This window comes from Somniosus microcephalus, chromosome 3 (genome assembly GCF_052327205.1).
Source record: "Somniosus microcephalus isolate GS21.2 chromosome 3, FLI_Smic_1.0, whole genome shotgun sequence".
Lineage (NCBI taxonomy): Eukaryota > Metazoa > Chordata > Chondrichthyes > Squaliformes > Somniosidae > Somniosus > Somniosus microcephalus.
Genome location: NC_140989.1, coordinates 305,802,278 through 305,829,875, shown reverse-complemented (window position 1 = coordinate 305,829,875; position 27,598 = coordinate 305,802,278). Strand labels below are relative to the sequence as shown.

General features: G+C 45.4%; 1 protein-coding gene across 1 annotated transcript in view; it reads left to right on the top strand.

The window, feature by feature from the left end:
- trabd2b (TraB domain containing 2B) overlaps positions 1-27,598 on the top strand; it is a 539,596-nt gene that overhangs the window by 420,241 nt on the left and 91,757 nt on the right. The window contains exon 5 of the mRNA XM_085982884.1: positions 20,050-20,140. Coding sequence (XP_085839010.1) covers positions 20,050-20,140 — 91 coding nt within the window. The remainder of the gene's footprint in view (positions 1-20,049; positions 20,141-27,598) is intronic.

The window sequence follows — 27,598 nt, the reverse complement described above, 5'->3', positions numbered from 1 at the left end:
GATCAGATCAAAGCTCTGCAGTCCTGCCACAATCCAGTCATGAATGGTGGTTCCATGAATATCCCCATCCTCAATGATGGCGGAGCCTAGCACGCGAGTGCAAAAGACAATGCTGAAGAGTTTGCAACCATTTTCAGTCAGAAGTGCTGAGTGGATGATTCATCTCGACCTCCTCCTGAAGTCCCCACCATCACAGAAGCCAGTCTTCAACCAATTTGATTCATCCCATGTGATTTGAAGGAATGGCTGAGGCTATAGGCCCCGACGATATACCAGCTGTAGTGTTGAAGACTTGTGCTTCAGAACTAGCTGCGCCTCTAGCCAAGCTGCTCCAGTACAGCTAGAACACTGGCATCTGCCCGACAATGTGGAAAACTGTCCAGGTATGTCCTGTCCACAAAAAGCAGGACAAATCCAATCTGGCCAATTACTGCCCCATCAGTCTACTCTCAATCATCAGCAAAGTGATGGAAGGTGTCATCGACAGTGCTATCAAGCGGCACTTACTCACCAATAACCTGCTCTCCGATGCTCCGTTTGGGGTCCACCAGGACCACTCGGCTCCTGACCTCATTACAGCTTTGGTCCAAATATTGACAAAAGAGCTGAATTCCAGAGGTGAGGAGAGAGTGACTGCCCTTGACATCAAGGCAGCATTTGACCGAGTCTGGCATCAAGGAGCCCTAGTAAAATTAAAGTCAGTGGGAAGCAGGGGGGAAAACTCTCTACTGGTTGGAGACATACCTAGCACAAACGAAGATGGTTGTGGTGGTTGAAGGTCAATCATCTCAGCCCCAGGATATCGCTATCGGAGTTCCTCAGGGCAGTGTCCTAGGCCCAACCATCTTCAGCTGCTTCATCAATGACCTTCCCTCCATCATAAGGTCAGAACTGGGGATGTTCGCTGATGACTGCACAGTGTTCAGTTCCATTCACAACTCCTCAGATAATGAAGCAGTCCATGCCCACATGCAGCAAGACCTGGATGACATTCAGGCTTGGGCTGATAAGTGGCAAGTATCATTCGCGCCACACAAGTGCCAGGCAATGACTATCTCCAACAAGAGAGAATCTAACTACCACCCTTTAACATTCAAAAGCTTTACCATCACCAAATCCCCATCATCAACATCCTGGGTGTCACCATTTACCAGAAACTTAACTGGACCAGCCACATTAATACTGTGGCAACAAGAGCAGGTCAGAGGCTGGGTATTCTGCAGTGAATGTCTCACCTCCTGACTCCCCAAAGCCTTTCCATCATGTACAAGGCACAAGTCAGGAGTTTGATGGAATACTCTCCACTTGCCTGGATGAGTACAGCTCCAACAACACTCAAGAAGCTCGACACCTTCCATGACAAAGCAGCCCGCTTGATTGGCACCCCATCCACCACCTTAAACATTCACTCCCTCCACCACCGGCACACTGTGGCTGCAGTGTGTTATATCTACAAGATGCACTGCAGCAACTCGCCAAGGCTTATTCGACAGCACCTCCCAAACCCATGACCTCTACCACCTAGAAGACAAGGGCGGCAGATGCATGGGAACACCATCACCTCCAAGTTCCCCTCCAAGTCACACACCATCCTGACTTGGAAAGATATTGCCGTGCCTTCATCGTTGCTGGGTCAAAATCCTGGAACTCCCTCCCTAACAGCACTGTGGGAGTACCTTCACCGCACAGACTGCAGCGGTTCAAGAAGGCGGCACACCACCACCTTCTCCAGGGCAATTAGGGATGGGCAATAAATGCTGGCCTTGCCAGTTCTGACGAAGGGTCAGCAACCTGAAACGTTAACTCTGTTTCTCTCTCCACAGATGCTGCCTGACCTGCTGAGTATTTCCAGCATTTTCTGTTTTTATTTCAGATTTCCAGCATCCGCAGTATTTTGCTTTTGTAGGAATTGGATAATGAGCATGCTGATGGTTCAGCTCCTGGTTTGTGCTAACTCATTTCCACCAAGGCAAAAGTTATGGTGCTACAATTCACCTCAGCTCCCTGGGCTATGGAAAGAAAGTCAATCAAATTCCCTCTCATGGTCAGCATCCAGTGACCCCTGCCAGAAGTGCATGTGTGGACATCAGGTGAGGGCAGGTTTGGGTTCAGCTGTGCCCCCACCCCCACCCCACCTATGATCAAAGAGCTTGCTGATACTCCTTGCCTTGACTGACACAGGAAGACTGGCCACAAATTGAGGCCTGATGCTCATTGAATTGTACCTAGGAGAGGAAAAGGGGAAAAGTTACCCCAAAAAATTGAATAAATAGTATGATAAACTTTGTTATTTAAAAAAAAGGAGATTCTGGTTAGCAAGGTAAATGGTTTTATGCAGACTTGGATCAGAAAAAAGAAAGCTGTTCAAATAGAACCACAGAAATGTCAGCACAGAAGAAGGCCATTTGGCTCAGCGTGCTTGTTCTGGTGCAATCTCCTCATTGAAAATCTGAAGCACAGATGTGGACCTGGAATGAGCTGGTTGGGAAGAATGACCTGTTCTTTTTTCCCTTCCTGTGATCTTATAGTTTCAAGTGGCTTTTCCAGTTTTCTTTGCGTCTCTTTTAAGAAGTAGAATGTACCCATGGTTACAACAAAGACAATATTTTTGTTGGCACAGGCACATCAAACACATGCTACTTCAAAGCTTTGAGGCTTTGGCTATCAGTTTCACCAATATAGAGACTGAAGTGCCAGCCAGGGACCTGACAGAATCATGTTCACGGAACTGGGAGACAGGACGTAATCAGAAGAGGTGGTCATGAATGTGGGCAGCGAGTTTAAATCAACTAGTGAAGCTTTGAAGCGGCTATAGATCAACACACAAAGTTCCTGTGTGGGTTTGCGGGTGAATGCAAGTCCTGGTATGGTCCTGAACCAAAAGGTCCTAGGTTTGATCTAGGTCTGTGGTGATTTAGCTGATCTCAGCTGGAGCAGTCATTTAGAGTGCTACAAGTAGTTCAGTGCCCCTGAGCTATAGAGGAGAAATATCAACTAGGGTACCTACTGCTGATAGCTATCTACTGCTACTGCAGGATCAACTATGGTGCCCTCCCCAGACAAATAGCTTGCTGACAATTGAGGATAGATTTTCCTGATCGCATCCCTGCAGGCTCATAGCAGGAGTTATGCCTGCATTCCCCCTTCACTCTCACCCAATACCCTAGGTGGGAATTATTAGGTATTCATGTGGGAACTCCTGGTGGGATTCCCACCAAGAAGCAGAAGACCATCAGCAGCCCGCAGGAAGATTAAGGCGGTGCTTCAGTGGGATCACTGCTGCAGCATCAGAAGAAGGTTGGACACACAAAGGGAACACAGGGCTCCATAGATAGATCAAGTCATCCACTGAAAGCCTCTGCCAAGCCTGAGGCCTTTAGCAGGTAAGCCATCAAATGGAGAGGAGGCTGCTACAAGGCCCTCTCCCTCTATTTGGGGCCATTCCCGGCACTACCCTGGGTCTATTGCCATGATCCACAATGCACTCACGGGGAGCGGCAGGAACGGCGTGGATGGGAGAGAAATGGGCAAAGAATCCAGGCCCCACCTGCAAGTGACAGACAGGCGGGGAAGGAGCGGCCATTGGTGGTCCCAGCAGCAGCGGCAGGAGGAAGGAAATTCAGATCCAGGTGGTGAGATGGGGGGTCGGGCACTCTGCCCAGTTTCACCACTAGCCCAGCCGATTACAGGAAAATTCACCCTTTAGTATCAAGGATCACAGGGAAAGATTTGAGAAAATATTGTTTGTTTATTTCAACAAATGAAACTTTCTGGGACCATCGAAGCTTATCTGCAGAGAGTTTCCAAAATAATTCCGATGTGTGTAGTCATTATCTGGTATACATTGGAACAGGGCAGTCCACAACTCATGTCTCAGAATATCAACAGAGAACAGCATTGTTTACATTGTAGTCTGGAGAGCGAGGTATAAATTAATTTTTGTCAGAACTGCAGCATAACCTCCCCCGGAGGTTCAGCTAGTTTAGTCAGTGAGTAGCTAAGCTATACAGAGCAGAAGGGTCAGAGGTTTAATCCCCGCTATTTGCTGAATTAGCTGATTTCAGCCAAGGATGTACCACAGTTGGCATCAGCTGGCCTATGGATGAGAAGAGCCAGTTATGATCACTGTCCAGTGCCCCCAGCTGGAATTGTGTGTGCATGGCTGTTCGGTGAGGACCTGATCAGGTTTGGCTTTGATGCTCACTCTGGTTGAGTAGCCAAATGGCGCTCACGGTCAAGGCTTACATATGAAGAATGGCCATTTGGGCAAGATACCACAGAAACACCTGTGCCGGGGGAGTCATTCAACAACAACAGCACCTTGCATTTATATAGCATCTTTAATATAGTAAAATATCCCAAGGTGCTTCACAGGAGCGTTATCAAACAAAATTTGACCCCGAGCCACATAAGGAGATATCAGGACAGATGATCAAAAGGTTGGTCAAAACGATAGGTTTTAAGGAGTATCTTAAAGGAGGAGAGAGGTAGAGAGGCAGAGAGGTTTAAGGAGTCAACGCTTTCAGCAAAGTAGTGGAAAAAGTCTACTAACAAAGACAATACAGAATCTATTTCACATTTCAATAATCTCCACATCGCATTATACTTTTACATTTCCTTTCCTTAAATACCGGAAAGATTTCACTGTTCATTACTTCATTGAAATCCCATTTCTTTAGCTCACTGCCTTGTGCATTACTTCTCTTTAGCCTTGTCTTTCAGTATCTGTTCTGTTAGAAAATATATGTTTTCTCATCTAATTTGGTGTACTCCTCTCTTGAAGACACTGGGGTGGGTTTTCATCACCTTTGCCCCAACATACAATTACCTAGGGGCGAAGGTCAGTACAAAGGGGTACAAACCCAGTGATCAGGATTTCTACCTGTTCTATGATGCTCTAGGATATCCGGGACTTTCCTGGGGGATACCAGAACTTATCCTGCACCTGCAGAAGGCGCAAGCCAAACAGGCATGCCCGGTGTCCCACCTCATTTCCCAGATTGCTCGCTGGCAAGATACTGCAGAGCACTTTATCAGAGAAACTGAGTAACTTGTTAAAAGAAAGGAAGCAAATTTTATTTTTGTTTTCATTTTGTGATTGTTTCTCGGTGTCACATGCTGTGAGACGAGCTATATTTATATTTAGTGTTGTCACGTGATCAGTAGAATTGCGCCCACTATCTTCTTGTCCCTAATATTATTCAGTAGAATTGCATTTGAAGATCCTTTTCAAAGCTGGCAGCCTGCCGGTATGTAACAAAAAGCAAAGCAAATCAAGTGTACTGCTCCAAATAGATGAATATAATCCAGCACTTGATAGAACAAAGGTTAGTCAAGGTATTTCAAAAGGACTGCACAAATGTGTTCATTTCAAAGCATTTTTTAAATATTCGGAATCTCAGATTCCCCATCACTTCCACAGCTGCTAAGGGCAGCAGATTACTTCATTCTTTTAAAACTTTACAATAGCTGACATGTACAATTTACAGCGAAAGGTCAGTCTGGCTTAGTGTTACTTTCTATTTGCCCTTTTTATTTAAAAAAATCAAAACAGCGGCGTAGAATAAGCAGACCTGCAACTCAAATGACATTGACATCGCACAGGAGCGCCTGCAGCTGTGATGTTGCAGTTTTTGGTAAGGGCTGAAAACACTCCCTACCACACTGCCCCTGACTGTCTCTGTACCACTGAGTTTGTTGTGCTCAATGACCTGCATGTTAAGCACCGAGGAACTGACTTCAAACTTCCCCTCACTGTAGATAATGCATAATTAAAATTTTGTGTGTGCTGTCCTGGTTTTGAACTGTGCTATATTTTATTTCCAGTTTTGTTCCCTCCCTCCCCCCACCCTCCTGCAGGCTCCAGTATCTTAACCAAGTGACGTTATTCTTCATGTGTGAGCTTGTAAAGTGAGTGTTGGCAGGCTATTCAACCACAAGGGGCACTAAAGTTAGGACCCGACATCCAATACTTGCATTTCAGCAAGGGTCGCTGGATACTGATCTGGAATGGGAACCTTGGCTGATCTTCCCTTCTCCTTCCCAGGTCTGCAGACAGTGAGGCCAATTGACCAGGGATTGAACCTGGAACGTTCTGCATGGCTCTGTATCATGCTGAGTTCTGTATTGTTCCACTGTGCGGGTGCAGGGGAAGCATATTGAACATGTTAAATGAGCAATTACTTTTTGTTTTAAGGCGCTATGCAAGCTAATTCTTCAGTAGCAGTAGGGGCCACAGCAGGATACAGGTTATTACAGTAGCAGCAGTGATTCAGTTAATCCACGCACATCATTGCAAGTGGTTGGAGTTTAAAAATTGGTTTGTTTTTAGCCCAAGATTGGATGAATTAAAGTCATGCATATAAACAGCTGAGAGTACAGAACTGCAGTCGTGTGGAATGAGATCAAGAGAGAAAGCTGTACACGCAAGTGTGTGTAAAAGTATGTAAATTGGAACCCATAGAGATGATTTATTCATTTCTAAGTATATTTTTTAAGCAGTGATATTTTAATTTATTCTGCAGTCCAAAGGTGTTTTTATGTTTCAGTGCCACTTTGGGAAGAGTGATGCTGCAGTGCATCCTCTTATTTCCTCTCTTCCCATTTACATTTCTACTTGGCACTGTGCTCCATCAGGTGCGGGGCAGAAGTGGAGCAGTAAATCCAGCAGCAGCACCTAAGACCCACAGAACAGTCAGTCTTCCTGCCTCCAGAACACAGTGTTACAATCTGCAGCCAATAGTGAGAATTTCTTCTCTTCTTAGGCAGTCCCTCGGAACTGAGGGTGACTTGCTTCCATGTTAAAAATGAGCTCGCAGGTGGCTGATTAGTCCAATGCGGGACCTACAGTCTCTGTCACAGGTGGGGCAGACGGTGGTTGAAGGGGCGGTTGGGTGGGGTGCTTGGGTTGACGTACGCTTCTTGCGCTGCCTGCACTTGGCTTCCGCTTGCTCCCGGCGAAGAGACTCGAGGTGTTCGGCGCCTTCCCGGATGCTTCTCCACTTTGTGCGGTCTTGGGCCAGGGATTCCCAGGTGTTGGTGGGGATGTTGCACTTTTTCAAGGCGGCTTTGAGGGTGTCCTTGAAGCGTTTCCTCTGCCCACCTGGGGCTCTCTTGCCGTGCCGGAGCTCCAAGTAGAGCGCTTGTTTTGGGAGTCTCGTATCGGGCATGCGGACAATGTGACCCGTCCATCGGAGCTGATTGAGCATGGCCAGCGCTTCGATGCTGGGGATGTTGGCCTGAGCAAGAACACTGACGTCGGTGCGCCTATCCTGCCATTGGATTTGCAGGATCTTGCAGAGGCAGCGTTGGTGGTATCTCTCCAGTGCTTTGAGGTGCCTGCTGTACATGGTCCATGTCTCTGAGGCATACAGCAGGGCCGGTATCACTGCTGCCCTGTAGACCATGAGCTTAGTGCCGGGTTTGAGGTCCTGGTCTTCAAACACTCTCTTCCTCAGGCGACCGAAGGCTGCACTGGCACACTGAAGGCGGTGTTGGACTTTGTCATCGACGTCTGCCCTTGTTGACAGTAGGCTCCCAAGGTATGGAAAGTGGTCCACGTTGTCCAAGGCCTTGTCCAAGGCTGTGTCATCGCACCAACGCTCTTCTCAATCTTCCTTGCTGCAATGCTCCATCTCACCCTCAGTAAGCTCCCCACTGGAGTGGAGCTAATTTACAGAACAAACGGGAAACTGTTCAACCTCCGTCACCTCCAGTCCAGATCCAAGGTCATCCCATCCTCTGTCGTCGAATTACAGTATGCAGACGATGCTTGCGTCTGCGCTCACTCGGAGGTCGAACTCCAAACCATCGTAAACACCTTCACCGAAGCATACGAGAGCATGGGCCGTACACTAAACATCTGTAAGACAAAGGTCCTCTACCAACCTGCCCCCGCCACACAGTGCTGCCCCCCGATTATCAAAATCCAATAGTGAGAAAGCTGCATGTTTGCCATCGACTGCAGATTTAAAAATAAATGGACCGGATATTTCTTTAGACCTGTTTTTCGGCGAGAAATGGGCGCTGCAAATTGACGATCATCCTGCCTGTGTAATGGGTACAACGAGGTCCAAATTCTACCCCATAGTGTCTTGAGAGAGGATAATATCAAACCTGCTGAATCGCTTAAGCCAATAGTTCACTAATGATCACCATTTTACTGCTGATGAGTTTTGAGAGTAGCTTTGAATTTTCTGCCGTAGGATTGCAATGGCTCAAACTTCAAAGATAGATTCACGGTACACTTCAATGACTGTTCAACTAAAGTCTTTTCATTTCCAGTAATTCTTTCCCCCTATCTATCATCAGTTATCCTTTCCATTTAATAAAAATAAGAAACTCTTTATACTCTTCTGCTGTTGTATAATCTTGTCAGGACTTTAGAAAAGCACAATGCATGCACATTCTTGGCATTTATGAGCACTGATAGGAGGGGCCAGGAAAGAAACTGGCAAGGTCTGAGGTCTATACCCAGCTTTAGCAGTAAGTATGTTTGATCCATTGTGTGAGGAACATGATAAACCAGGGACCTCCTGACTATGTTTATGTTTGTCTTTTTAGGACTAATTGTGCATAAAGTAGTGTGGCCTTAAAAGTGGTTCAGTTTTCAGTTGTATCTCAACAAATCGCCTAGCTTAGTTTCAGCTCAACTTCAAAGAGGGGTGCGCAATGGCCTTTGATGTGAGCATTTTTCAGTGTCCTTTGTCCTGCTGTGTTCTGCCAGGCTGGAGAACAATAAAAGCCGGAGCCAGCGGAGTGATTCATCCCTACGTGGCAGAGCCAGTTGTGACGCAGGTCGTTGTGCTATCCAGTCTGTTGTTCTGTGCTCATTTATCAGAAATGTATAGACAAACCCAGTCAGGGAGCCGTACTGACCTTTCCTAAGCCACAGCTTTCACCAGCCGTCACAATAAATTAATATAATAGGTTTTGGATTTGTTCCTGGATTAATCTAAATTGGGAACAAAGACAGAGCTTGGGGAGTTGGGGGGGTGGGGGGGGGTGGAAATCAAAGTTTCTCTAAACACACATTAAGATCAAGCCTGACCAGATGTGGACATCTTTCTCCGCGTTAGTTTGGGTCAGCGAACTGAAACAATTTTTCCCCCCTCACTCTATTGATCATTTTAACATATACTTTAAGCCCAGGGATCCTGGATCTGGCTATTATCTGAAATGACAGTTTAACAAATTTGGTCAAAGCAGCACCCTAACCTAACTGAAAGAGCTAATAAGAGTTCATTGGTGAAGGGTACAGAAAGCTTCCATTCTCCTCTACTGTTTTCAATTAATTAGCTTTATTAATGGTCCCAATATATGATCTAGAATTTAAGTTTTGGTGCTGCCACAGTGAGGATTGATCATCTTCTCTTTAAAAAATGGGAGCATCCTTTTTTGTATCTTGTAATTTTCTTTAAACTAGCCTAACACCACCAGCCTCTTCTCAAAAAAAAACTAGTACACCAGGATTCAACAGGAAAAGGACACTAAGCTTTTACCATGGACTGGTGAGTAAAGACAGCTCCTGATGTAGCACAAAGCCATACAGCCCATAATGTCTCAGAATTGATTCCTGGCCTATACTGAGTTAGCTGTCCTCAATCAGGGCAGCTCTTGAGGCACTGCAATTGGCTGCTGAGCTGGAGATTGAAAAATTAGCCAAGGCTCCTGCTCCTGATTGCTACTCAGTCACCACTGCAAAAAAGTGTGGATGAGTGGATGTAACCACACTCAGTTACACTCGCACCTTTTACTTCATCATTGCCAGCGGGTTATTTTTAGACATTTATAGGAGCAAATTGACCTGTACTGAAAAGGCACTGGTGCTTGTACTACCAGGTTGTTACTACTTCACTCAGAGGGTGGTAGGTCCATGGAATATGCTGCCCCAAAAAGCTGTAGAAGCTACATCATTACATAAATTTAAAACAGAAATAGACAGTTTCCTAGAAGTAAAGGGAATTAAGGGTTACGGGGAGCGGGCAGGAATTTGGACATGAGTCTAGGTTCGGATCGGTCATGGCCCTGTGGGTAGCAGAGCGGGCCCAGGGGCCGTGTAGCCTGATCCTGCTCCTATTTCGTGTGTCTAATTCTGTTAGATTCAGGAGATGGTTCTGTGATAGTAGATTGGCGGTTAGGATCAGATCAGCCATGATCTTATTGAATGGCGGAGCAGGCTCGAGGGGCCGATTGGCCTACTCCTGCTCCTATTTCTTATGTTCTTAATAGCAACACGATAGTTTGTAAAATGAGCAGGTATATATTTTGGGACAGCTTCTCTTGTGCAAAGGGAGCATTTGTTTAAGAAAAAACATTACTCACCATTTTTTAAAGTGGAAATATCAATTAAACACAACTTGAGAAATGCAAATCTTATCTCAAGATCCTATTTTTGAAATTATATTCTGCTGGTGACTCTTAAAGTGGAGATTGCAGGCCCACTACAGTGATAATCTATTTACGGGCAGTCTGCTATTATAGTGCAGAGTAGAGAGGTGGCATTAACTAATTAGAATATTAGCTAATCTCATCTGGATCACTAACTGAGGTACTACAATTGGTCTCAGTGCCTCTGAAAATCAGCCAGGGTTCCTATTCCTGAAAATAAAAATAGAAAAAGCTGGAAATACTTAGCAGGTCAGGAAAGCTAGCAGTCCACGTTTCAGGCCTTAAACCCCTCCTCGGGCCTACAAGTTACAACAGATGAACAGCATTTAAAAAGGAACACAACAAGGGAATGGGGGATGGGGGAAAAAAAAGAGCACAAACACAGAGGAAAACAAATAGAATGATGTGAAGTGCTTGGATGGAGGACGGAATGGCAGATGTGATATTAGTCAGAGACAAAAGGAGATATAATAGAGAAATCGAAGAAATAAAAGACATAATACGAGACGCAGCGAGTGTGTGAATAGCTAAAAGGACTGAGGTAGATAAGGAAGCATAAAGAACCGACAAGGCATGGCAGGCTCCAGTGGCCCAGGAGTCTGGTGGAAGAAGATGAAAGGAAGCAGATTGACACCAAGTGTGAAGACCACCTCACTAGTAGTGTTCCTACTGGAGGTGCCCACCCCAAATATCAACCCGCTCCCTTCCTCATCACCAGAAACATCAGCGCACCCATCCTGCATTGACAGCACCGACTGCCAGACAGAAAATGGGTGTTTTAGTTAAGGTCTCAAGTTGTTAAAGCAAATGTTACGGCCAGAGGGATGCAAAGTGCGCATAGGAAAAATGAGGTGCTGTTCCTTGAGCTTATGTTGAGCTTCACTGGAACAATGTAGAAAGCCAAAGACAGAGAGATGAGAGTGGGATGCAAAATTGAAATGTCAAGCTCAGACTACCACAGGGTTCAGTTCTGGGGCCACTGCTGGTCAATGATTTGGATATTGACCTAGAGAGATTGGTGCCGAAATTTGCAGATACCAAAATAGGAGGTATAATTAATTCTTTAGAAGACCAAAGGAAACTGGAAAGGGATATTGATAAGATGGGGGAATGGCTTAAAAAGTGGCAAATGGAATTCAGTGTCAGTAAATGTGAGGTGATGCATTTTGGTTGAAATAAAATAACAGCAATAAGACTCCAAATGGAAATTGGCTCAGTGCTGTAGAAGAACAAACAGATTTAGGGGTACAGGTTCATAGAACATTAAAGGGAGCAGCTCAGGTTGATACGATTGTGAGAAAAGCTAAGATAATCTACATTTTACCTCAAGAGATATAACATATAAAAGCTAAGAGGCAATGATGAGCCTATATAAAACCTTAATTAAAACCTGTATGCAGTACTGGGCTTCACACTATTAAGAAGGATATTGAGGCTATGGAGAGGGCACAATGCAGATTCACTAGGATGCTGCCTGATATGAGGAAGATGCACTGCAGCAACACAAGATGCGCTGCAGCAACTTGCTACGGCTTATTTGACAGCCTCTTCCCAAACCCGCAACCTCTACCACCTAGAAGGACAAAGGAAGCAGGTGCATGGGAACACCACCACCTCCAAGTTCCCCTCCCAAGTCACACACCAACCTGACTTGGAAATATATCACCGTTCCTTCATTGTCGCTGGGTTTAAATCCTGGAACTCCCTCCCTAACAGCACTGTGGGAGTACCTTCACCATACTGACTGCAGCGGTTCAAGAAGGCGGCTCACCACCACCTTCTCAAGGGCAATTAGGGATGGGCAATAAATGCTGGCCTTGCCAGCAGCGCCCACATCCCATAAATGAATAAAAAAAAGAAAATACAAAGAACGAACAATGCAGATTACGGGGCGATATAATATAACTTTTAAACTTATTAAAGGATGAGATAGGGTAGACATAGAAGCAGACTTTTCAGCAGTTGAGGGGTCTAGAACGACGGGCCATAGATACAAATGAAATGTAAGAGATTTAGAACCGAGCAGTCAAAACTTCTTCACAGAGGTTGTGAAATTCACTTCTAGGATTAGTGGTTGAGGCAGAAATTAAGGTAACATTCAAGATTAGATAGCATAGGAGAATGAAGGAAAAGGGGTTGAAGACATCTGGGAACAGTAAGTGTAATGATGTGTTTTAGCGAAGTTTATGTCAAATTGTGTTTTGGCAAACACTTTCAATAATGTTTTTATGACTCCTTTCCAGGAAATTGTGATTAGCGATCCTCAATAACAAATCAAATTTCAGTATTTTGAGACACTGATACTTGCATGCCTTCGTTCCTTAAAGCACCCAGTGATAGATTACAGTACATTTTGTTTGGGTTGTTAAGGGTTTTTTATTGGCCTCTTAAAATACAATTCATCTGCCCCTCCATTTGTCACTCAAGGGTCATTCCTTGAATCGAGTCAAACATACCAATAAAGTAAAGGGCCCTGGGGCAGAGGACAGTTTACTACTGATAATCCAGATCCATTGATTTTCTGACCTAGGGAGACAGTTTAGTTCAATGCTACAGAAATGCCCTTCTCTTTCATTTTTTTGTTAAATTGAACTGAAAGAGAATGGCTGATTTCAGTCTGCCCAGACTGCAGCATCTGCGGGGTTCAGGCACATTCAGTCCTGTCGAATCTAATCCACAGACATAAATGCTACATTTTCAGATGTAGATTCAGTTGACCATAATTACATCCCTTTCTGCTGTGTCAGAGCTGAGGCTCAATCTGCATTCTGCATAGGGCCAGCCCATATCAGCAGCTGATCATTTGAATTTTAAAGTACAGGAAACTCTTTTTTATCCGGCACCGACAGGACCGGCGTGGTGCCGGTTTATCAAAAAGTTCGGATTACAGAGAGGTATAGTAAAAGGTACGAGAGCCCCGTACACGGCCACAGATCCAGGCGTCCCTGTTGCATAGCAACAGGTGCAGGAACCCCAGCTACACGGCCACAGATCCAGGAACGGCCACTTATATGAAGTAAAACTTACCTGAACCTACTCCTGAATTTTGCCGGTTAATAGAGATTTCCGGTTATTTAGGTGCCGGTAAATCTAGAGTTTCCTATATAATGATATGCTTCAGGAGCTGTTGTAATGTTCCCAGATTCTACTGAAGGCACAGTTCTTGCAGGTCCCACAAGTCCCATTGATTTGGGTATGTTTGCACAGCTCCAATTATTTTTGCCTCCAATTCTCCCTCCTCTTCTCCTGAAGGTGCTGATGTATAACTGTGTAGGTAGTGGCAACCTGCTGGTACCTGGCATGAGTAGCTATTCTTCATGTGTGAGCCTAGGCAGTGAGTGTTGTCAGAATATTTAACTTATGGTGGGCACCGCCATTGAGCTGAATCCTGTCCTCACCCACCACCCACACACGCTCACATAGAAACATAGAAGATAGTAGCAGGAGTAGGCCATTCGGCCCTTTGAGCCTGCTCCGCCATTCAATGAGATCATGGCTGATCATCCAAATTCAGTACCCTGTCCCTGCCTTCTCCCCATATCCCTTGACCCCTTTAGCCTTAAGAAATATATCCAACTCTTTCTTGAATATACTTAATGAACTGGCCTCCACCGCCCTCTGTGGCAGAGAATTCCACAGGTTCACCACTCTCTGGGTGAAGAAATTCCTCCTCATTTCAGTCCTAAATGGCTTACCCCTTATTCTTAGACTATGACCCCTGGTTCTGGACTCCCCGGCCATCAGAAACATCCTTCCTGCATCTAGTCTGTCCAGGCCTGACAGAATTTTATAGGTTTCGATGAGATCCCCTCTCAATCTTCTAAACTCCAGTGAGTATAAGCCCAATCAACACAATCTCTCCTCATACATCATTCCTGCCATCCCAGGTATCAGCCTGGTGAATCTTCGCTGCACTCCTTCCATGGCAAGAATGTCCTTCCTCAGGTAAGGCGACCAAAACTGCACACAATACTCAAGGTGTGGTCTCACCAAGGCCCTGTACAACTGCAGCAAGACATCCTTGTTCTTGTACTCGAACCCTCTTGCTACGAAGGCCAACATACCATTTGCCTTCTTAACCGCCTGCTGCACCTGCATGCTTACCTTCAGCGACTGGTGCACAAGAACACCCAGGTCTCTTTGCACTTCCCCTTCTCCCAATCTATTACCATTCAAATAATAATCTGCCTTCCTGTTTTTGCCACCAAAGTGGATAACCTCACATTTATCCACATTATAGTGCATTTGCCATGTTTCTGCCCAATCACCCAACCTGTCCAAATTGTACTGGAGTTTCACGACATCCTTCTCACAGCATACCCTCCCACCCAGCTTTGTGTCATCTGCAAATTTGGAGATCCAATTCCCTCGTCCAGATCATTAATATATATTGTGAACAGCTGGGGTCCTAGGACCGATCCTTGCGGTACCCCACTAGTCACTGCCTGCCACTCGGAAAACGACCCGTTTATTCCAACTCTTTGCTTTCTGTCCGCCAACCAGTTCTCTATCCAAGTCAATACCTTGCCCCCAATCCCATGTGCCTTAATTTTGCACGCTAATCTCTTATGCGGGACCTTATCGAAAGCCTTCTGAAAGTCCAAATACACCACATCCACTGGTTCTCCCTTATCTATTTTACCAGTTACATCCTCAAAAAATTCCAGTAGATTAGTCAAGCATGATTTACCTTTTGTAAATCCATGTTGACTTTGTCCGATCCAGTCACTGCTTTCCAGGTGCTCTGCTATTACATCTTTTATAATGGACTCTAGCATTATCCCCACTACCGATGTCAAGCTTACCGGTCTATAATTCCCCGCCTTTTCTCTACCACCTTTTTTGATTAGTGGGGTAACATTAGCTACCTGCCAATCCATGGGTACCGTTCCAGAGTCTATCGAGTTCTGGAAGATGACCAGCAATGCATCTACTATTTCTAGGGCCACTTCCTTAAGTACCCTGGGATGTAGATTATCAGGCCCTGGGGATTTATCGGCCTTCAGTCCCATCAATTTTCCGAACACCATTTCCCTACAAATACTTATTTCTTTCAGTTCCACCCTTTCATCAGACCCTATGTTCCCCGGCATCTCTGGGGGGTTATTTGTGTCCTCCTTTGTGAAGACAGAACCAAAATATGTATTTAGTTGGGCTGCCATTTCTTTGTTCCCCATTATAAATTCCTCCGATTCTGACTGCAAGGGACCTATGCTTGACTTCACCAATCTTTTTCTCTTCACATATCTATAAAAGCTTTTACAGTCAGTTTTTATGTTACCTGCAAGCTTACTCTCATATTCTATTTTCCCTTTCTTAATTAATCCCTTTGTCCTCCTTTGTTGAATCCTAAACTGCTCCCAATCCTCAGGATTATTGCTTTTTCTGGCCAATTTATATGACCCCTCCTTGGACCTTATGCTATCCCTAATTTCCCTTGTTAGCCACGGTTGGGTCACCTTTTTTGTTTTATTTTTATGCCAAACTGGGATGAACAAATTCTGTAGCTCATCCATTCGGTCTTTGAATGTTTGCCATTGCCTATCCACCGTCAACCCTTTGAGTGCCATTCCCCAATCAATCCTACCCAACATGCTCCTCAGACCATCGTAGTTTCCTTTATTTAAATTGAGGACCCTAGTCTCCAAGTCAACTACTTCATTCTCCATCTTAATGAAGAATTCGATCATATTATGATCGCTCTGACCCAAGGGGCCTCGTACAACAAGATTGCTAATTAATCCTTTCTCGTTACATAATACCCAGTCTAAGATGGCCTGATCTCTGGTTGGTTCCTCGACATATTGGTCCAGGAAACCATCCCGTAAACACTCCAGGAATTCCTCCTCCACAGTATTGTTACTAATTTGGTTGGCCCAATCTATATGTAGATTCACTGCAGCAAGACTCACTGTTTAATAACCAGAAATAGGAACCTAACACAGACCAGCAATCCTACAGGATTTTTATTAGTGTTTAAAACAGTGGTCCCAGCTAAATCATTCCTTTATAGAAATATATCTTATTACTGAATCATGTACGGTATCTAATCCAAAAGGTTTTTTGTCATAAGGCCTGAGATACTCAATTCATCTAAATCCATTTTGGCATAAGATGAAGATATTATAATTGTTCTGAGCATGTTTGACTCAACTAGACTTTTGAGATCTACTGAGTGAATTTTCTCTCCATTTCCAGTGCACTAAATGTACAGGAACAGTGTAGGGGAAAAAAAACTATTCTGCCTTTTAAAGGGCTTCCCCCAAGTATCCTCGGGACTCAGCAGCTCACCTGCCATCCACCTACCGAGTCACCACAGGCCTCATTTGAAATGTCAAAGGGAGAATCTGTGGTGGAGCAGCTCCGAGTTTCCTGGGTTTGGACCGCTAATGCCCCCGAGGAAAGTTACACTGAATTCCATGAGGAGCAGCAGCTGTTCAAGGTGAAAGTGAAGAGTTCCTGAAACAGAAGAGGCTGAGATCTTTAAATTCAGATTTCTGTTGGTACATTTTTTTTGCACTTGCAGATGTTTCTCAAAGTCTCAGCTCACCAGCCGGTTTTCAGACCCCCCCGAACCCCTTATCCACAGTCAGGGCCTTTCAGTAGCAGGAATGGCATTCCCTATGGGTACTAAATCTCCTGTTTCTTTTAGGTGCCATCTGAAGCCCAGAATTACAGGAGCTAGTTGGCTGCTCATGCTATCCAAAAGGCTGATGGGACGGAGATGTCCCTCATCTCATGTCAGTTTGCTGTCGCACTCCTCCATTCCACTGGTGTAGTGCTACAAGGGGGATGGCTGGAGGCCTGGCATGTGCTGATGTCCTGAGAGGTGGCAGTATCACGCAACTGTAGCTCCTGGGTAGCTGTGCCCTCATCATCCTCTTCACCATCATCATCTTCCTCCTGTGCCACCCGTTGCTGTGGTGGATCTACAGGAAAGGAGGATAGAAGTTAAGAATGGATAATCATTATCCCCTTCAGATTAAGGTGACAGAACGGGGGCGGGGTGGGGGGGAGAAGTTGTGTTTGTTGGGTGCTTAGCAGTCATGCCAGAGCGACAGTGTAGGTGTTCAGTCAGTAACTTGATGCCAACAAGATGCCACTGATCTTGCCATCTCCTACAGAAAGAGCTGAAAGCCTCCCAATGAGTTCCATGGCCTCCTTGAAGGGGGTGAGATATGTAAGATTGGGGAACCCCTCTCCGATGCCCTGCCTGTGCCAGACATTCTGTGCCAATTTGTCTTGCAAGAAGGTAGAATGAATGAGGGCAAAGTTAGCAGTAGAGGTATGTGCCAAGTGGTAGGGGAGCAGTGAAGTAAGAGATGTTCTTGGGACTAGGGACAAGGTCACTGGCAAGGCTTGTGAAGCTAAGCAGAGCCAGGCCTGGTTAGTACTTGGAGGGGTGACCATCAGGGAAGACCAGGTGCAAAAGGTCACAGAAGGAGCTCCGTGGAGGGGCGGTTGTTGAGAAGGTCACGGAAGGAGGAGCGGCTGGTGAGCAGGCCCAGGCGTTGGGTTGAAGATTGTCAGACAGGAGGAATGGTGGAAATGGAATGGCGGCACGCAGCGGCTTTGCTTTTCCCAGTCATGGGAGCTTGCAAGATCACATTTTGTTTTTCATGTACTTGTGCAATGACAATAAAGTTGAATTATTATTATTATTATTTTAACATGGAGGAAGGGCTTTGTTTTAGGGTTGTGCATGTAAGTAATTGCTGTGAGGTGAGCTGAGTAGGCAATAGGGCAAGATGCCGAGTTGGAGCCACCATTAACCAGAGAGCATTATGAAGGGTTAGTTAAGTGTTGCTTTATGAGGGTGAAGAGTGAGCTGGTGCTCCGGGTGGGCAAAAAAGAAAAGGGGGAAGTGTGCAGTGTGTTACCTTGCCTGCCCTGTTATGGATGTGAAACTTCTTGTGGCATTGTCCTGGGAGTGAGGGACTTGGCAATCAGCGCCAGTGCCAGCTCCCGCCAGGTGGCACGAGTGATATATCTGGGTGATGGTGACACCCACACCCAGAAATCTGTTTGATTTGCATTCAATAGGCTCCAGGTGTCAGCCTGTGCTCAGTTAGTAGCACTCTCACCTCTGAGTCAGGAAATCATTGGTTCAAGTCATACTCCAGAGACTTCAGCACATAATCCAGACTGACACTTCAGTGCAGTACTGAGGGAATGCTGCACTGTCAGAGGTGCCACCTTTTAGATGAGATGTTAAACCGTGGTCCCGTCTGCTCTCTTAGGTGGGCGTAAGAAATCCCATGACACTGTTCGAAGAAGAGCAGGGGAGTTCTCCCGGTGTCCTGGCCAATATTTATCCCTCAACCAACATCACTAAAACAAATTATCTGGTCATTATCACATTGCTGTTTGTGGGACTATGCTGTGCGCAAAATGGCTGCCACGTTGTCCTACATTGTAACACTGACTACACTTCAAGAAATGACTTTGTTGGTTGTAAAGCACTTTGGGATGTCCTGAGGTTGTGAAAGGCGCTAAATAAATTCAAGTTTGTTCCAGGTAAGTTTGGAGGTCTGAATAAGTGAAGTTGTGCATTCTTCATCTCTGGCTTGTTGCTGTGCCCTGCTGCCCTTTGGATACAGATAGTCTCCTGCTGCCCTTTGGGTACAGGTCATAATTCTGTACAAGTGTAATAAAAATATTGCTAAGACATGCAGTGAAGTTATTAGAGAGTGAAGTGAAAGAGCCAAACACTCTTTCTCTCTTACCTGTTTGTCCCCTAGTCTGCTGCTAAAGGGTGCAAGCTGAACTGTCTTTTTAAAGGCTGCACTAAAGTTTCCAGATAGTTCAACTGCTTATATAGGTTTACACCAATGCCTGCACCAATGGGAATGCAAATGAGCAGACCCAGAAAACTCTCGAGGCCACTGATGGATGAAACACATTTTTTAAGCGTCAACAGCACTGTAACTCTTTTCAAGGAAATTCTAGAGCGACCACTGTTACATTGTAGAAACATAAGTGTTATAATTGTATTTTTAAAATTCTGCTGTTTCTGAATTGTAAATCTGATTACGGGTACATTTACACAGCAAATGTAGCATCATGGTTTTGCTTCATACCAATGCTGTAAGTTATAGTGCAAATGCTAGGGTGTGAACTAACACCAGAGAAAATCGAAGTTTACTCCTTGGAGAGGGAGTCTCACTCCACTTCATTTCAGAGCCTTAGCACCTGATTTATACTATACAAGTTTAGAGTTATTGCAAAACCAAAACAGCTTCAAACCAACCTAAGACACAGTACTGAGTATGAAATAATCTCTACATCTATTGTGGATTTTATGAGTTCCTAGTAAGCAAGGAGCTTCCACTAGCCCTACCTGTGACCTGACATTACTGTAATCCTTCGACATCATGAAAGTGGTTCTGCACATTGACATGTTTAGCTTTGAATGTGGAAGCGTATTCTCTTATTGCTTTCAACACTCATAACTCAATATAAACAGACAAAGCATTCCTACAGTAGCATTTTGAAATGCTGCCAGACATAATGATAATACTTTAGTAATAATGTATCTCTGATCGATGCAAACTGTGAAAACTTTTTATGTTATCAGGGAACAGAAATTGATCTTGTGTGATGAGGCGTGTTGGTGACTCTAGCAGTACGGTATAAACAAAACTGTATCTTCTATTGCAGGTCATTTCCTTGGGAACAACACTGTGATTGATGTCTTAAGACAAGCAGGCTATGAAGTTGAGCACACCCCTGCGGGACAGCCATTTGAACTGTAAGTGTATTGTACAATTCTGTGCTGTTTGCAGTACAGTTTCAGTGTATAACCAGGGCAAGTCATTTTTTGGTAGAGAAAAGGGGCGGAAGCTGTTTATGCCAGTTTTCTGCCACCAGACCTGCGGTCTATGCTTCTGTGGAGGTGGAAGCACCAACTGGTCCCGGGCCTCTCTTTAGGTGGGGGGTAGGCTGCAGATTCCAATGAAGCAGCCACACGCTCCATTGGTGCCTGCATCGAAGTAAAAGCTTCCCCGATGTTGCCACAAATGAGAACCGTAGACTCAAGAGTCACACCTGCCGGTCGACGGAAATCCTTGGAAACTGACCTCCGGGCCTGCACTACACATAAGCATGCTGCTTCTCAGATGTCCTTCAGTTCAGGTGAGTACCCATGAGTTCTGGCTCCCATGGCTCCAAAGATATAGGAAGCCTTCTCTTCAGCCCCTGTTGGGAGGGTGATACATCCTAACCCACTCCTCTGGCTAACTCATGTTCTGTCAATCATCCAGTGTTACTTCCTTACTAACACTATCTAAGTCTTCCTGGGTGCCAATATCTGACCTGATGCACAGGAGTGAAGAACAAAGTGATACAACCTGCGGCAGAAGGTCTCTTTCTTTTTCTTTCTTTGGTCTGCGAAAAGCAGGGTACAAGATAAAAATGAATGAGCATTACCCCACTTGGGATTAAGGAGACTGAGAAAGGGATGGATGTTTGAGTTTGTGTGATGCTTTACAGGGGCAACTGTGTTGGTGTTCAGTCACTAACCTGGCACTAGTATTACGGTCCCGACCTTGCCATCGTCCAAGAGCAGAGTGCTTCCCCGTGAGTTCCATGGCCTGCTCCTCTTCGAGTGTCAGGTGTTTCAGATTGCAGATGCCCCCTCTAGTGGCCTGCCTCTCATGGCCATTGTGCACCACTTCCCCTGCAACAAGATTGAGTAAATTATGTGAAGGCTAGCAATTCAGGAGTGTGTGCTAAGTGGAATGGGAGAGCTGAATCAAGAGGTGTAGTTGCATCACGCTGTTAAGTGGAAGAGGTTTTAGCGTTGTGCATATAAGTAATTGCTATGGGGAAAATGGGTGGCCTTGCTGTAAGATCCTGGGTCAGAACCCCTTAACGAGAGTGCATTGTGAAGGGTTAGTTATACAGCTGTTACTTTTTGAGGGTGAAGAGTGTGCTGGTGTCCAGGGTGCCCAAGGAAGAAAAGAGGTGTGCTCCCTTGCCTGCCCTGGTCAGGTCATTGAGTTTTCTCTGGCACTGGTCTGCAGTCCCCAGGGTGAGAGAGCTGGAAATCAGTGCCATTTCCACCTCCCACTACGAGTGATATTTTTGGCAGATTTCCAGCACTCTGTTTCTCCTCTGTTCTATTTCATCCAGCAGGTCAGATTTGGTGGATTTGCGACATTGTCTTCTCAGTCTCTGAGTCATGCCCTGCTGCGTTCTTTGTTTGCCTCTGCCATGTAATGCTGTGACATTCTTCTAAAGTGGCACCAAAACAGTCATAAGACATCCAGTCAAGCGAGCTGACAGTCAACTCACTGAGCCATGCACTTTTCTCCTTACCTGCTGCTCCCCCAGGCTGCTACTGCTATCTTCAGCCAGAACTTTTTAAAGGCTCCAATGTAATTTCCAAATACCCCAGCACATTACCCCCATTTCATTGTAAAAGGTATAGAGAGTGCAGAATTCTTAAAATGTATTCAGGAGAATTTTTATAGCCAGTACGTAGCAAACCCAACAAGAGAGAGGGCGGTTCTGGTCTTGGTTTTAGGGAATGAAGCTGGGCAGGTGTAAGGGGTATCAGTGGGAGATCATTTTGGTGGTAGTGATCATAATTCAGTTAGAATTAGCGTAGTTATGGAAAAGGACAAAGGTGGACCAAGAGTAAAAGTGCTCAATCGGGGAAAGGCCAGTTTTACTAAGCTGATATGTGATTTAGCAAAAGTGGACTGGAAACAGCTACTTGTAGGTAAATCAGTGTCAGAGCAGTGGGAGGCATTCAAGTAGGAGATAGTGAGGGTTCAGAGCAAATATGTTCCCACCAAGAAAAAAGGTAGGATTCCCAAATCTAGAGCCCCCTGGATGTCAAGGGGTATACAGGGTAGAATAAGTCAAAAAAGGGAAACTTATGTCAGATACCGAGAGCTTAATACTGCAGAAAGTCTAGAGGAGTATAGAAAGTGCAGGAGTGAAATTGAAAAGGAAATTAGAAAAGCAAAGAGAGGACATGAAAAAATATTGGCAAGTAAAATCAAGGAAAACCCAAAGATGTTTTATAATTACATAAAGAGCAAGAGGATAAATAAAGAAAGAGTAGGGCCTATTAGAGACCTAAAAGGTAACCTGCGAGTGGAGGCAGAAGACGAAGGTATGGTTCTTAATGAATACTTTGCGTCTGTCTTCACAAAAAGAGGAACAATGCAGACATTGTAGTTAAGGAGGAGGAGTGTGAAATATTATATGAGATAAAGATAGCAAGAGAGGAAATATTAGGGGGTTTAGCATCTTTGAAAGTAGATAAATTGTGAGGCCCGGATGAAATGTATCCCAGGCTGTTAAGAGAAGCAAGGGAGAAAATAGCGGAGGTTCTGACCATAATTTTCCAATCCTCTCTGGCTACAGGTGTGGTGCCGGAGGACTGTACCATTGTTTAAAAAGGGAGAAAGTGATAGACCGAGTAATTACAGGCCAGTCAGCCTAACCTCGATGGTGGTGGGCCAATTATTGGAAAAAATTCGGAGGGACAGTATTAATCATCTTTTAGAAAGGCACGGATGAATCAAGGTCAGTCAGCATGGATTTGTTAAGGAAAGGTCGTGTCTGATGAACTTGATTGAATTTTTTGAGGAGGTTACAAGGAGGGTCGATGAGGGAAGCGCGTTTGATGTAGTCTACATGGATTTTAGCAAGGCTTTTGACAAGGTTCCACGTGGCAGACTGGTCAGAAAAGTAAAAGCCAATGGGATCCAAGGGAAAGTGGCAAATTGGATCTAAAATTGGCTTAGTGGCAAGAAGCAAAGGGTAATGGTTGACGGGTGTTTTTGTGACTGGAAGGCTGTTTCTAGTGGGGTTCCGCAGGACTCAGTACTGGGTCCCTTGCTTTTTGTGATATATATCGATGATTTAGACTTCAGTGTAGGGGGCATGATTAAGAAGTTTGCAGATGATACAAAAATTGGGCGTGTGATTGGTAGTGAGGAAGAAAGCTGTAGACTGCAAGAAGATACCAATGGACTGGTCAGGTGGGTAAAAAAGTGGCAAATGGAATTCAATCCAGAGAAGTGTAAGGTAATGCATTTGTGGAGGGCTAACAAGGCAAGAGAATACACAATAAATGGTGGGATACTGAGAATTGCATAGGAACAGTGGGACCTTGGAGTGCATGTCCACAAATCCCTGAAGGTAGCAGGGCAGGTAGATAAGGTGGTTAAGAAGGCATAAGGGATACTTTCCTTTATTAGCTGAGGCATAGAATATAAGAGCAGGGAGGTTATGCTTGAACTGTATAAAACACTAGTTGGGCCACAGCTAGAGTACTGTGTGCAGTTCTGGCCATCACATTACAGGAAAGATGTGATTGTACTAGAGAGAGTACAGAGGAGATTTACGAGGATGTTGCCAGGACTGGAGAATTTTAGCTATGAGGAAAGATTGGATAGGCTGGGGTTGTTTTTTTTGGAACAGAGGAGGCTGAGAGGAGACTTGATTGATGTGTATAAAATTATGAGGGGCCTAGGTAGAATGATAGGAAGGACCTATTTCCCTTAGCAGTGAGGTCAATAACCAGGGGGCATAGATTTAAAATAATTGGTAGAAGGATTAGAGGAGAACCTTTTTCATCCAGAGGGTGGTGGGGGTCTGGAACTCACTGCCTGAAAGGGTGGTGGAGGCAGAAACCCTCATCACATTTAAAAAGCACTTGGATATGCACTTGAAGTGCCGTAACCTACAAGGCTACGGACCAAGAGCTGGAAAGTGGGATTAGGCTGGATGGCTCTTTTGGCTGGCACAGACACGATGGGCTGAATGGCCTCCTGTGCTGTAATTTCTATGATTCGATGATTTACACCAATGACTGCTCCAATCGATATGAAAATGAACCAACCCGTGCCATTCTGTTACCAACAGGTGTCCAGGCTCTCAGTGGGTGCAACTCATTTCCCATTGGTGGAAATGTGACACAATTCACCACACAGATTTGAGGCTTTTGTGTTTCACCAGAACGCAATCTTTCAATTCTTTACCCAGTAGAATCCTCTTCCACCATCATGTAACATTCCACAGCTGGAAGAATGGTGTGATCCAGGCTACGGACTGTCCCATATCTCCACCAATGTACGGCATCTTTGATGTACCATTGCCCTCTCATTGTGAGGTACCCCAACTAATGGTCTTTAGAAGGTTTTCATAGGCAGATTTGCATGATCAGTCAAGAACTGAAGCTGTGCCAAATTGGCTGGAGAAACAGGAGCATAAGTGATAACATCTTTGGTGACATTCCATTTGCAAAAGCGTTTCAAAAATGTCTTTTATCCCAAAGCAATATTCAGAGACTATCGCTCCAGTTGGTAGCAACACCCTGTTCATGCTACGGGAATAGTTTTGTTAAAGAATGGAGAAAAACATGGTTGCTTTTGTAAAGTGACATTATTGTCACCAACCCTCCAGCTGCCACCTTTAAAATGGTTTCCATGGGGCCGAAGTTATATGTGGCCCCTTTTGGTGTGCTACAGAAAGGAGTTGAAAAAGTGAGGAAAAATAAAAAAAGTTTGGTGTGGTGTCACACAAAATGTATGACAAGATAAACTATATGTTTGAAGACCTAAGGGACAATTTTCTTCTGATTTGCTCCCAAGAAACCCTTAGTTCTTAGGCACAAAGCAGAGGAAGAAGTGGTGTGAAGACACTCGGGCCTAGAAATTCGCTATCGCCGCGCCAGGTCTTTAGCGCCCGAAAGTTAGCGCACGCCCGGATTCCCGTAGCGCCCGCCTGAAATTCAGTTGCAGCGCCCCAAGACGGAGGCGGGCGCTATTGCAGGGTTTGGCCGCCTCCGCTTGGGGTGCTGAAAGTCAATTTCAGGCGTCCAGCTGCCGCAGCGCCACCCGATGCGGTGCGGCAGGCTGGGGTACTGCAGGCCTCCTCCTTCTCTTAAGGAGGAGCTGCCTGCAGCCGTGAGATTGCCGCTGGATTCCCCCGGCAAATGAGCCCGGCACCATGGAGAAGTGCCGGGCTCGCGGGGGTCAGAGACCAATGCCGCGGGGGGGGTGGTGTGGGAGTCCGGGGAGGAAGGTGCGGCCAGGCGGCCGCCGGGAAAGCGGCCGGCCGCACCTCCACCTTAACGCCCCGGCCTCTCGGAGCTGCAAGGCCCCGTTTTACAAACGCTCTTTGCGGCTGCTACGGGAGAGGCAGCCGCAACTGAATTTGGGCGTCGGGCCGGCATCGCGTTGGAACCGGGGTGCTGCGCACACCGCTGACGTCATCGGTGCCGGCACAGCGCTACCGGCTAACGCCGAATTTCGCCCAGAACTGAATTTCAGGCGCAACAACACTTCCGGCGCAAAACACCTCCTCAGGCGCTAAGTGGGCGCAAACGCCACTGAATTTCTAGGCCTCGGTCTCTATTCTCGTTCCATTGCCCTAAGATTTCCAGGGGTTCCCTGGATGGTTATATCTGGAGAGAGTGCAAATATTCAAATCCCATTTAAATAAGGTGGAAGTGATATAACGGCTTGTCCTGCTTCATTATGGTCTCTGTACGCCAGGCTATTGCCCATTTGGAGGAGCACTGAGAGGGACAGGATGTTACCCATTTTGTGCAGCCCAGTTTAGATCAGGGGATCTGAGAAGGTGCAAACAGGAAGAAGATGGAGACCAGAAAGAACTGGAACCTTTTTCCCCAAGAACCCAGGAGAATCTTCAGGGCTGGAGTCTTTCTGCCTACTATCATTAGACTAGGGTGACCATATTCTCTAAACCGAATCTGGGGAACATAAGAAATAGGAGCAGGAATAGACCACTTGGCCCCTCGAGCCTGCTCCGCCATTCAGTAAGATCATGGCTGATCTTGGGCTACAAGAACATAAGAAATAGGAGACACAGGGTGGGAGCACAGCAAAATTGCCAGGATGGAAAGTGTAGGTTGCGCAGCATAGTGAGGCACATATACACTACAAATGGAAAACAAATGTGCATATAATTACTGCGGATGTGACGTCACACTATTGAAGCGCATTCAGACACCATTTATAAATAATATAATAACACCATTCAGGAACGTCAGTTTTTTGTACCCACTGTCTATATGGCCTATTCAGAAAATTGCTTTCTTCACATCACTGCCCAAGTCATTTATTTTTCACAGATTTATTACTGATTACTGTGCTATATCCGTGTTTCAAGAAAACTGGCATGACGACTTTGTTGCTTCTTTTGGTGGAATACGCATAGGGATTGACCTCCATCAACTATCACGCAGTCAGTGATAATGTGGATCTGTGGAACAGGTGCTCTGCTGTATGCTAGTTCCAGGATATGAAAGATTACACGGCAGGGTCTCTGACGGTTTACACACTGACGACCACAATGTACAACCAAGCAGCATCCGCCAATTAGTTCCAAGCTCTCTGTACACTGACTGACACCCAGCTCTACCTCTCCACTGCCTCTCTCAACACTTCCACTGCCTTTGTGTTGTCAGATTGTTCGTCTGACATCCAATCCTGGATAAGCCAAAAATTCCTCCACTTAAACATTGGGAACACCTAAGCCATTGTTTTCAGCCCCACCATAAACTCCGTTCCAAGGCCACCGACTCTTTCTCCATTCCCTGGCCACTATCTCAGGTTGAACCAAATGGTTTGCCAGCGCAGCGTCCCTGAACTGAGCTTCCAACTCCAAAATCCTCTCCATCACAAAGTCCGCCCACTTCCACCTCCGTAACATTGCCCATCTCCACTCCTGCTTCAACACACCTTCCCTCCTATAGCTGAGTTTTTTTTAAACTGCTTTCCGAATTTTCTCCAGTCTATGTATTATGGAAATTCCAATGTTCTCACCGACAATATGTGGAAGGAGCTCACAGACTTGTTTGTCACGAAGATTATGATCATCTGTTCATCTGCCTCTGCCACACCCCCCAATCCCCTTGTCCACCAAGTCAAACCTCTCCCAAGGCTTCCCTGTGACCTAGCCCTGAACCGTGTCTTTCTCTAGTTTCTCCCTTACCTCCAGCTCGTTTTATGTGAATGAGATCCACTTCCTGGCTCCCTTGACCTCATTCCCACTAAACTGTCGGCTACTAATGTACTACTGGTGTTTATTTCAGTATCATTGCACATAAGCTAAAACCAAAGACGAAATGGCCTAAAAAGTGAATCTGTGGGTGGTAAAGATTAATTAGATATGATAAAAAAATCTACATATGCTAGAAGTTTGAAACTAAAACAGAAACAAA